The following is a 12486-nucleotide window of genomic DNA, read 5'->3' on the forward strand; positions in this document are numbered from 1 at the left end:
AAAATTGTAGATTCACACTTAAAGCATCAAAACTATGAATTAGCACATGTGGAGTTATATGCTTAACAAAAAAGTGTGAAACAACTGAAAATATGCCTTGTATTCTAGGTTCTTCAAATTAGCCACCTAGGTTCCCAGAGATGCTCAGCACTTGTTGGTACTTTTGCCTTCACTCTGCGGTCCAGCTCACCCCAAACCATCTCGATAGGCTTTAGTTCTGGTGACTGTGGAGGCCGGGTCATCTGGCATAGCACCCCATCACTCTCCTTCTAGGTCAAATAGCCCTTACACAGCCTGGAGGTGTGTTTGGGGTCATTGTCCTGTTGAAATAAATGATGGTCCAACTAAACGCAAACCGGATGGAATAGCATGCCACTGCAAGATGCTGTGGTAGCCAAGCTGGTTCAGTATACCTTCAATTTTGAATAAATTATCAACAGTGTCACCAGCAAAGCCCCCCCCCCCCCCCCCCACACACACACACCATCACACCTCCTACTCCAAGCTTCATGGTGGGAACCAGACATTCGTTCACCTTTTCTGCATTGCGCAAAGACACGGTTGTTGGAACCAAAGATCTCAAATTTAGACTCATCAGACCAAAGCACAGATTTCCACTGGTCTAATGTCCATTCCTTGTGTTCTTTAGTCCAAATAAGGCTACTGCAAACAGTCTTCTCTTACCAGTTGTTGTAGACCTCTGTGTAGCATTGACCTGGTCTCCAATCTAATCTACTTTTAACCTGCGATTTCATAGGCTGGTGACTCGGATGAACTTATCCTCCGCAGCAGAGGTGACTCTTGGTCTTCCTTTCCAGGGGTGGTCCTCATTAGAGACAGTTTCTTTGTAGTGCATGATGGTTTTTGCAACTACACTTGGGGACATTTTCAAAGTTTTCCCAAACTTTTGAACTGACTGTCCTTCATTTCTTAAAGTAATGCTGGCCATTCATTTTTCTTTACTTAGAATTTGTGTTATGACTAGAAAAAAGCAGCTTACAGTCTATTCAGTAGGACTATGAGCAGTGTATCCACCTGACTTCTGCACAACACAACTGATGGTCCCAACCCCATTTATAAGGCAATAAATACCACTTATTAAACCTGACAGGGCACCTGTGATGTGAAAACCTTTTCTGGAGACTACCTCTTGAAGCTCAACAAGAGAATGCCAAGAGTGTGCAAAGCAGTAATCACAGCAAATGGAACATAGAATATAAGACATATCTTCAGTTAAGTATTTTTTGTTAAGTATATAATTCCGCATGTGCTAATTCATAGTTTTGATGTCTTCAGTGTGAATCTACAATTTTTATAGTAAGGAAAATACAGAAAACGCATTAAATGAGAAGGTGTGTTCAAACTTTTGGTCTGTACTGTACACTTTCAGTGGTTCATGCTTTAAACCAAGTGGATCCCTGGTGAGCACCTTCAAACAAAAGAGCCTGAATAGGAATTATACCTTGACGTTATTTCCGATGGCGCCATCCTATATGTTGGTTTTGGCTAACCTATGCCATGCTTCCAAAGGAATTATACCATGATGTTAATCCCCAAGGTGCACAGGTGACTCAAGGCCTCCTCCTGCAGTCATGGGTAGCCCAGCGCTTTAAAGCGTAATTGAAAGTTACTTTACAAAAAAATTCTGGAGAGAGCCTTTAACAAAAATTCCAAGGATATCTATATTATGCTTCTGGCTTCTTCCTATCCTGAGATACAGCCTCATATTTCATCATCTATATATCCAAACCTGTCCAGGATATTTATTGCTCTGTCAAATGAATATTAAATGGATGTAAAGGGAATAAAAATGATGTGATCCTAGGCATTAATTGGTTGTGCATATTGTGGTGCTGATCCAGGCACATGTCTAGCTATGATTACAAATTCTACAATTCCCTCTAAGTGAAATCTTCTATCGAGGCCACTGAAGAACATAGGAGGGAAAAAAAGCGAAGAGGCTAAAGATAATATATTCCAGGCATAAATCAAGCAGATAAAAGACATAACTGTAGGGAAATACTCATCTGAAAACCCCACAGGGAGTACATGTAAAAATATCACTATTCTTAAGCCAAGTATTAGAGGATCCAATGCTACTTGAGAAGAATTATGCACACAGATGGGACTCGTGGCTTGCGTCTGCGTTTCGTCTCATTGTTATAGAGTGACAATGTTTGAGATCCTTTGTGAGTTACTTGGATAAATGAAATATCTTCACAGAAGAAGCTGAATCTCAATTAACCTCGCATGCCTCTACTACTGCAACTCATCACACATCCGACTATGTTCTGTACAATATTTTGTGTACATTCACTCTGCTTCCGTCTTTGATTAATAGAGTACAGAACGCTATAATAATCCGGAAATTTAGATTCACGAGAACTGGGAAATTATACAATAGGATCATGTCAAAACAAACCATAGACAATGGGCGTCATGTGTCAATCTGTCTATGGTAGAAATATGACAATTGAAATGTGTGCATTATTCTTAAAAAGAGGGTGTGTATAGGCAGCTCCCATCCCGCGACATAGATATATAGATTTGCTATATATATGTGCACCCAGCACCGCTAGATGCCCCCTACAGTTACACACTACCGTACAAAGGTTCGCAATAACACAATAAGGCTATATTCACATGACGTGATGTATGTCGCATTGCGCCGTATTACAGGGAAAGATAGGTCATGTCCTATCTTTCTCCTGGCTACGGAGCGGTACGTTGCACCAAAGTGCTCCCATATGGCGCCGTGCGCCCATTGCCATCTATGGGGGTAGTATATATGGCGTATATACGTCCCCCATAAGGCTGTTCGAATGTAGCCTAATTTACAGGAATATACATTGATGGCCTATCCCAGTGGTGGTGAACCTATTGCAAGGGCACCAGGAGTGGGATTTTGAGCCCTTTCTAAGGGCACCCAGAGAGGACTCAAGGCATTCTCCTGTGGTCCAAGACAGCGAGGAAGTGCCATACTCGTTGCTATTTTAGAGCAACACATCCTTGGCTGCCAGGTCTACAGGAGGAGCAAGAAGGTTTGATCAGAGATGGATTATTGTCGTAGCTCCTGCTCTGGGTCCCCTGATTCTTCCTCTTCAGGGGACCCTGGAGGGAAGATACAATCCAAATTTCTCCATCTTCTTTCTATTGTATTGATGTCCTCAGGATGATAATACAATTGAAACCTCTGATACAGCAGGGATCAATAAGTTACTGCGACATGAAGTGGGTTTTAGTTGTAGTTGGGACACACAACTCTAAAAGGTTCGCAATCACTGGCCTATCCATTTGAATGTAGCAAAGCTGTAGCACAAGGTACAGCCTTCTGTACAGAAAAAGGTACTATAAGTTCTGCTCATTGGTCGTGCCCTTCTTCCCCAGAAACAGCACTATTTTTATCCATGAGCCGTTTATAGTATAACAGCTCATTTCCAACCCCACGAATGCTTTCTGCTTTCAGCATGTTAATGGAGAACTAGCTGCTGTGACTTGCTGCTCCCCCCTTCCCTCTCCATAGACATCTTTGTCATAGGTAAAGTAAAAAAACTTCTGTAGAGATTGCAGAGTGAAAATCCGATCAAGAGGAAAGGAGGAAGAATGTTAAGAGCCAAATAACTGGAGAGGTATGGATTTTAAAGTTTCTACCTTTTTTATTGTGTTATTGATTAAACAAAGTTTAGTTACCATTTTCATTTGATTAAATGGCAATTTATAATTCTGAGATATATATATATATATATATATATATATATATATATATATATATATACATATATATATAGTTCTGATGTCTAAACAAGTAGTGAAATGGATCCCTTTCCAATGATCCATAATCAGCCTTACGTCTTATTCAAGCAGGATTTCTCTAGTGATTGGTATCAGTTATTGTGTGCCAAAACCAGGAACAGAACAGCTGCAAGACTTCCCATCGAGTGCCCAACAAATACTCTGGGTCAACATAGAAGCAGTTCTTAATCTAGAAGGTACCGATCACTTATTCTCTGTGGTGATAATAACCAATCATATTCGGACAACCCCTTTAAAGGGAACCTGTCATCTGGGACCTAATTTTTTTACTAAATACAGGTTACAGAAGCCCAGTCTTTCTGCTTTCTCTAAGCATTCACTTATTACAATATAATTAATATTTATTACAATATAATTGTGAGTTATAACTTACCTTGCACCCTGACAGAATCCTCTGTGTAGTCCCAAGGGGTTGGGCTTTGGTTTGGATGCATTTCAAAAAACAACATGTCACTCAGCCCGCACCTTTGTGCTCCTGTACAGCTGCTTTCTTTCCAACTGATGTCATCTCAACAGGCTGTGAGATCTGTGAAGGAGCAGGAGGGAGGAGCTGTTCAGGAGCACAAAGGTGGGGGCTGAGAGCTGACCATTCTGCAGGATATTAGGAAATTTACATCTATTAGAAAGTTCTGTTCCACTTTCTTGATATATAAAGTGAAACCTCATCAGCCAGACATTCCTGACAATAAAATGGCAGATGGAGGGTCATGTGGTCTCTGTGTGTCCATGAAAAAACGCCCTGCGTTACTATCATAAGGTCCTGGCAGGGCAATTGCTCTGATCCCATGACCCTGCGTCTGCAGCCATCTTATGGTCAGGAATGTCTGGCTGATGAGGTAAAAGACAGGAGGCTTCAAGACAATGACGCTAGGGAGAGGAGGAGGGGATGAGCACCACTCACCCCCCCCTCTCCATAGAGAAACATGGGTCACAGTGTCGTATTCCGTGGAAAGATAGGACATGTCCTATCTTTTCCCTGAGTACGGAACAGTACGGTGCCGCACCAGACCCCTTCATACGGCGCCGTGCGCCCATTGCGGCCCTGTGGGGGATGTAAATCCGACATATATACATCGTCCTTATATACATCCCCCAATGGCCGTGTGAATGAGGCGTTACACACACATTACAAAAATATGAGGTAAAGCGGCCAAATCATTTAAGCCTAAGGACTAAATCAATGCAGGTTAAACGGGCAAAGTATATACTTCCTTCGGAACATTTTTTTTCACGATTTACCATGTCCTTCATCATATCATTGACATTGTTTTGTTGTGACTTGACGAAAAGAATGTAATGGTCTTCAAATAGATTGTCACCTCCCCTATAGCCTAGTGTCTATCGTCTACTGCCTTGATTTTGCCATTTACTATAATGTATATATTGTGTTGTGTACAATAAGCTGCACCATAAAATAGCCTAATATAAAATACGCTGCAAATCACATGCACTTAAAGGAAAAAAAAAAATCGGAGAAATACAACACAACTACAAAGAGCTCCGTAATATCCAGAGTAAAAGGCAGATGTGCCGCGCATTGTCCTCTCGCGGCCATGATCTAAACAAAAAGATATATAGGGGAGGAGGACCGGTAGCTGTTGTGTTTGCTTTGTGTTGTTGCTCATCTTAGGGTCAATATAGTCTTTCAATAATTCTATAAATTCTGCGCACAGCAGAGCCAGATCTGCTAATAGCGTTGACGGGGGAAAAAAAAAAAAGCATTTTAGAGATAATGTGCAGCTTATGACCTAGAAAATCGAAAAAAGCACTATATGAAATGTTCCGAGTGAACGGCGCAAGGCAGGATCAAGCTCACAGCCTGGTCACTGCTGTGCTGAAAGTTTCCCACACAGCTCCCGCCAGGGGAATAAAGCCCCTTTACTTACACATGAGGTCTGGAAAATGTCAGCGCTCCAACTGGCAAAAGAAACATTCCACTTTGCTTACTACACTTTACTATGAGGAAAATAGAGGAATTGGTCTCTAAATCAAAACCAGAAGCTGTGGCCTCTGCTCATGGTCTCCCCCCCCAAATAACGAAATCAAGTTTGGCTGTAAATAGAGAACAATTTGTCGGTTTTGATCAGAAGTCAGAATCTGCTGCAGGTTCCTGAATACAATAATGTACATCAGGCTTCATTTTTTGCTATATTCTTATCTAAATGTAATTGTTATAGCAGGAGACATTTAAAATGTTTAGGGAACAATCTAGTTAATTTACTGAACAGGGTGAATCTCAAAAATAGATGACAATTCCAAATATCAATTTAGAACCAAGCATGTTTAAATATATATTTATGTATGTACAAACACATATACATTGACCAAACCAAACTCTGTACATAGATATTTACCTACAACTGAGCTCATTAAGTAAATAGAGCCCCAGAACCAAGCATGGTACATAAATACAGCACAAGAACCAAGCTCATTACACAAATAAAACACCAGAACCAAGATCATTACACAAATAAAGCACCAGAAATGAGCTCATTACACAAATAAAGTACCAGAACCAAGCTCATTACACAAATAAAGCACCAGAACCAAGCTCATTACACAAATAAAGAACCAGAACCAAGCTCATTACACAAATAAAGCACCAGAACCAAGTTCATTACACAAATAAAGCACCAGAACCAAGCTCATTACACAAATAAAACACCAGAACCAAGCTCATTACACAAATAAAGCACAATAACCAAGCTCATTACACACATAAAGCACCATAACCAAGCTCATTACACAAATAAATAACCATAACCAAGCTCATTACACAAATAAAGCACCATAACCAAGCTCATTACACAAATAAAGCACCAGAACCAAGCTCATTACACAAATAAAGCACCAGAACCAAGCTCATTACACAAATAAAGCACCAGAGCCAAGCTCATTACACAAATAAAGCACCAGAACCAAGCTCATTACACAAATAAAGCACCAGAGCCAAGCTCATTACACAAATAAAGCACCAGAACTGAGTTCAATACACAAAAAAGCACCAGAACCAAGCTCATTACACAAATAAAGTACCGGAAGTAAGCTCCATGCAGAAATACAGCACCAGGACTGAGCACTGCACGTAATTTAGGTACCAGAACAAAGCTCTATACATAAATACAACAGCAGAACTTAACTCCATACAGGAATAAATAACCAGAAACAAGCTAAGCATGTAGTATTTCACATGAATTAAAAAATTATAAAAGTGCATCCTCTAAGGATTTTACATGTATACAATTTCCCTCCAATTACTGTACACATAAACAACCCCTATTATTTCCTCACATATAACTGCCCCTGTAACAAGTGGCCTCTATAACACATTTACACAGACATACAGGGTCTCCCAAAACAAATTTACACATACATGCAGGGTCCCTGGATAAGGAATACATTTGTAAGCCTGTGCTCCCACAGTGTCCTCCTGCTGCAGCAAAGGCTGCTGGATGCAGGCAGCATGATGACATCACCACCCTGCCTGGGTGACAGTGAAGGCACTGCAGCAGTTCTCAGAAGGAGCCCTGAGCAGTGTTCTTGTTATAAATTCAAAAATAATTCTATTCTAGAATAATTTGTAGCAGGCAGGGGCTAAAGGTGCACAATGGCTGTTGCACTTCCCCAACTGGTTCTATAATCGGCCCAGCCAATTATTGGCATTGGTTTTGCGTTTATATGTTTAGCTGAAAAACAGATGTGGTAGGATTTACTAATTGAAGGCATTTTCTCCATTAGTTTATTATACATTTTTATTTATTACTCTCCTCTCCACTCTCATATCAAAATATACAAAACAAGAATATGAGCATTTGTTGCTCCTCATGTTATCCTAAACTGTTCATTTATCTCTGAGGGAGTGATCATAATAGATTGCATAGAAGAGCAGAAATGAGCAGCAAAGTAAAAAAAACAGCTGCAGATAATAGTGAGTCTTCTATCTCCCCACCGCCAACTTCATTATTGCACTATAATGACTCTATATTGCTAGTGAAGGAGTTAGGAAACAAAATATCTTGTTTTAAAGGGAACCTGTCACCAGGGATCTCATTTTCACTAAAGACAGGTTTCAGAAGCCCATCACACCTGCAATGCAAATATGTCTTTCTGCCTTTTCTAAGCATTTGCATTACATTATTATTGTGTGTTTTAACTAACCTGGCTTCCTGACAGAATCCTTTGTTTAGTCGCGGGAGTTGGGCTTTGGTTTGGATGCATTTCAAAATCAACATGTGACTTGTCTGTACTGTTCACTCCTCAGCCCCCACCTTTGTGCTCCTGTAGAGCTCCTACCTCCTGCTCCTTCACAGAGTGGGGACTGAGAGCTGAGCAGTCTGCAGCACAGACAAGTCACATGTTGTTTTTTGAAATACATCCAAACCAAAGCCCAACCCCTGGGACTACACAGACGAATCTGTCAGGCTGCAAGGTAAGTTATAACACACAATTATATTGTAATGCAAATGCTTAGAGAAGGCAGAAAGACATATTTGCTCTGCAGGTGTGATGGGCTTCTGCAACCTGTCTTTAGAGAAAATGAGGTCCCTGGTGACAGGTTCCCTTTAATTCAGTACTATCTTAAAGGAAACCTACCACCAAAGATCTACCTATTAAGGTAGATTCAATGGCTGGTTCATCTAATCTATAGTAGGATAGCCCTTGTTAGGGCTAATCCTTTAGTCCCCCATATCTTTTATAATTTTTAATTGCCCTAATATGCAAATTTACTAAAGAGGCTCTTGGGCCGTGGAGTAGCTGAAGCTACGGGCAGCCACGTGCACTCGTCTGCGAAGCCGGGTTCAACGCCTAAAAAAACCCAAAAAACTAAAAAGTGTATATTGCTGTAAAAGTTGTTTAAAATTACTTTGACACCAAAATACATGAGCCGTTTTAGCAGGGAGCGCATATATTAAACAGCCACACTTTACCTGGGTCGTAAATTGAACCATTACTTCTCTGTCTCCTTGTAGCGGCTGTCCTCATATCTCATACCTCAGCTAAATTGTTTTAGGAAAAGTGTGCAGCGAAAAAAAAGCAATTGCTTTAGGAAATATGACTATGGAGTCCACGTGCTCATTTCACACAAAGCTCTCCTTCTCAGCGGGTCCAGACCTCGTCCTCGCATAGTGATCGGGGGGGGGGGGGAAGGTGTTTATAGACGCAGCAATGGAAACATAGATCACTCATGACACAAAGAAATAAGCGCTCCTTAAAATCTACTCTGTCAATGCCAATCATGTGCAATGCTGGCTACATAAGCCAAAGAATGGAGTGTGAAGTGTGGAGGGTTTAACCCCAACAGCAATAAATAACTAGACAAACAATTACACATGGCTAACAGATATGTATCTCAGCGGCTGGGGCAGGTACACGAAACCAGATCCCGCCAGACTCATGGGATTAGATGCGATCTGATGTCATATAAAAAGAAAAAAAAAGTTACAAAAAATAAAACAAAAAGTTTAAAAAATTAAATTATAAAAAATAAATATGTATATCAATTGGAAACTTTCTGAAAGGAAATCTACCATTTGTTTTTATGTTTTGTGAACCAAACATAACTTGAGAATGCTGTAGCGACAATGAAGCAGAAACATATCTTGTTTAATCCCTGATCCGAGTGGTTTTTCTAAAAAAAAAACTATTATAAAATTCAGGACCTTGGGGAAGTTGGGTCTCATGCATAAACACATTACATTGAGCTTTCTGAACTGTTCAGACAGGACTAATGAAACGGAGCTGGATGACTCACAGCAGCTGGGGGATGGTGCAGTGATTGATTACTTCTGCCTGTTAGGGACAACAAAGGGAAAGCAGAGTTCTCTGAAGCAGTGCATAATTAGGGTAAGAGAAGAAGTTCCTGAGCAGCCATAGGAGTGACAGAGCCTCTTTATCATAATTTTATAAATAGTTTTTTCAACAAAACCACTCAAATCAGGGATTAAACAAGATACATCAGTGTAGCTACAGTATTCTCAAGGTGTGTTTGGTTCATAATGCATAAAAACAAATGGTAGATTTCATTTACGTCTGCTAGTAAAGATTCTGTAAAGTTACAACAAAAAATATATGTTTCTGAAATCTACATACACTGTAATGAAGAATTAAAATGCTACTGGCCCTTTAATCAGTCCGTTAATTCCTCCACACAGAGCAGACAGAAGATGGCCGCTAGTCACATGTCCACATCACATGTCCTGCACCTGCCTGGGCAGGTCATGTGATCACCACTACGTTTGGCTGTAGTCGGTTGGTTGCAGTGCATCCTGTATGGCCGGTGTTGTGGTGATGTGCAGTGATGGCAGTTACACATCATTACTATGGTAACAGAGCAGGACAATCTGTTACATCATCACTGGGAGCAGAGCATAAGAGGGAGGAGGAGTTACTGAGAACTAAAGGATCATGGGACTTGTAGTTTCAAGTGGTGGCCATCTTGGTGATAACTTCGCATACTTTAGAGAGGCAATAAAATGTTGTGGATCATAAAATCAAACTATTTAAGCTCCATTTTGTGACTAATAACATTGAGTTTTGTTATATTCATTTATTTATAGCATCATGGGTTTTTGCATCAGACGTTCATATTCCCGGAATACCCCTTTAAGCTGCAACTCCTAAGCTCTAGGACCCAAATGCAGGCCAGCACATGTAGCAAGTTTGAGTGATCAAACGCGTCAGCATGACAAGCTGACTGGTGAGGGTCTGACTGCACGCAGTAAGACCCACCAATCACCAGAACGGGACTTCCAGTGATCCACAGAAGGGGGTCCTCTTCTTAATAATAGGCTCTGCAGCAGTGACGAGTCCTACTGCTAAATTCAATCAGAAGAGAATGTCGGAAATTTCTGACACCGCCATAAATTGAATGCAGCGGAAGGACATATGATGGGTTGGGGTCCCAGAAGTCGTCCCCTCACCGATTAGCTCGTTACTTCTTTTTTTGTGGATAAGGGATAGCTGAAATAGTTTGTACAACCCTATTAATGTGCGCAAATGAACTTGCAATGGTTAGTTTTACTGTACTGAATTACTAGAAATAATACGGTCTACAATTGGAAGTCTTTTCCATCTGGAAGAGACTTAAAGGGATTGGCCACTTTACGTCATGTTTTTGTAATGTGTGTGGGGACAGGATATTAGGTAATTTACCAAAATACATCTATTAAAAGCTCTGTTCCGCTTTCTTGATATGTCACATAAAGCCTCCTGTCTACTACTTCATCAGTCAGAGATGTTCATAAAATGGCCACAAATGGAGGGTCATGTGATCTCTAACTGGCGATTGTTCATGGGCACATGACCCTCCATCTGCGGCCATTTTATGGACAGGAATCTCTGGCTGATGAGGTAAACGACAGGAGGCTTCACTTTACATATCAAGAAAGCAGGGGGAAACTTTTCATAGATATATATTGGTAAATTACCTAATATGCTGCCCCCCCCCCCCCCAACACACATTACAAAAAACATGAGGTAAAGTTGCCAACCCCTTTAAAACACTTTCATTATGTACTACCAATTTGTTTGCTTACAAACTTATGAAACCGGCTATACTGTATCCCCGTATAGACTGAAGAGCACAAAGATCAGTCTGTAGGTCTCAGGAATCAAGCACATAGAAAAGCGGACCGACACCATTTCCTACAAGAGGAGGGAGAGGGAATGACACGTGTCGGCATTAATGCCTGTTTACTGAAGGAAGAAAACCTCCATGCAGCTATGCTATGAGGGTACATAGGCTTGTATTACATGGATAGAAATGACAAAAGACTAATCTTACACATAATCCTTAGAAATCAGTGAAAAAAAATTTTTTTTAAATAAACTACCAGCCATCTACGTAAATTATGAGATTTTTATCCCACCCAACAGTCGGCTTTGTTCTTCTAAAGAAACTGGTGTAGAAACTATGAATGCTTAGCGAGAGCTGGAGATATTACATAAGTCTGTTTGTGAAGAAGAGCCGGGTCACTCCCGAATGTTGGTGGTTTTGAAGTAAAACTTAATTCATATTACGACAATAGGACTCTATCACGGTGTCGATTGCCGGCACAGCACGAGGAAAGTGCGCAATAGATTTTTCAATCTTCACCAAGAAATAAGACTATTTCTAGGACGACATGGTGCAAATTATCAGGACTTTGACAATTTTCATTTTGGTGACCAGATCTTTTTTTTATCCTACACCGTAAGGAACAGGTACATATAGTAGGCGTAGATTATTAAGGAAAGCGGGCTGAATCATATACAACGTAGTTAGAAAACGATCTGAAAGGGGGAAAAAATTTTTTTGAAAATAACAACTAAAAGGACTGGAAATTAAATTATGGAAAATTGTTATTTATGACATTTTAAAATTTCTTGTTTATGAGTAAATTAAGGCACATTATTACCTTATGCCGACTCAAGACAGCCAGGAGGTCCAGGAATTTACATAGAAAGACATTAAAGGGGTTGTCCACGTTCAGCAAATAATTGATACGGTTTGTGTAAAGAAAAGTTATCCAATTTTCCAATATACTTTCTGTATAAATTCCTCACAGTTTTTTAGATCTCTGCTTGCTGTCATTTTATAGGAAGCTTCAATGTTTTCTTCCAGTGGATAGAAATGTGTCCATGGTCATGAGTCGTTAGTATCACACGGCTCTGATTACTCTCTGCGGCTTGTGC

The 12486-nt window shown here is 40.4% G+C and overlaps 1 protein-coding gene across 3 annotated transcripts in view; it reads right to left on the minus strand.

Annotated features, from left to right (window-relative positions):
• Positions 1-12486, minus strand: part of METAP1D (methionyl aminopeptidase type 1D, mitochondrial) — a 130908-nt gene that overhangs the window by 93759 nt on the left and 24663 nt on the right. The window contains exon 1 of one of the 3 annotated variants that reach the window (XM_072121728.1): positions 10048-10093. The exons of the other annotated variants lie outside the window; for them this stretch is intronic. Within the exon in view, the coding sequence (XP_071977829.1) occupies positions 10048-10078 (31 nt within the window). The 5' untranslated portion in view covers positions 10079-10093. Of the gene's footprint in view, positions 1-10047; positions 10094-12486 lie in introns of those variants that run through there. 3 annotated transcript variants of the gene reach the window in all.

Source organism: Engystomops pustulosus, chromosome 8 (genome assembly GCF_040894005.1).
Source record: "Engystomops pustulosus chromosome 8, aEngPut4.maternal, whole genome shotgun sequence".
Lineage (NCBI taxonomy): Eukaryota > Metazoa > Chordata > Amphibia > Anura > Leptodactylidae > Engystomops > Engystomops pustulosus.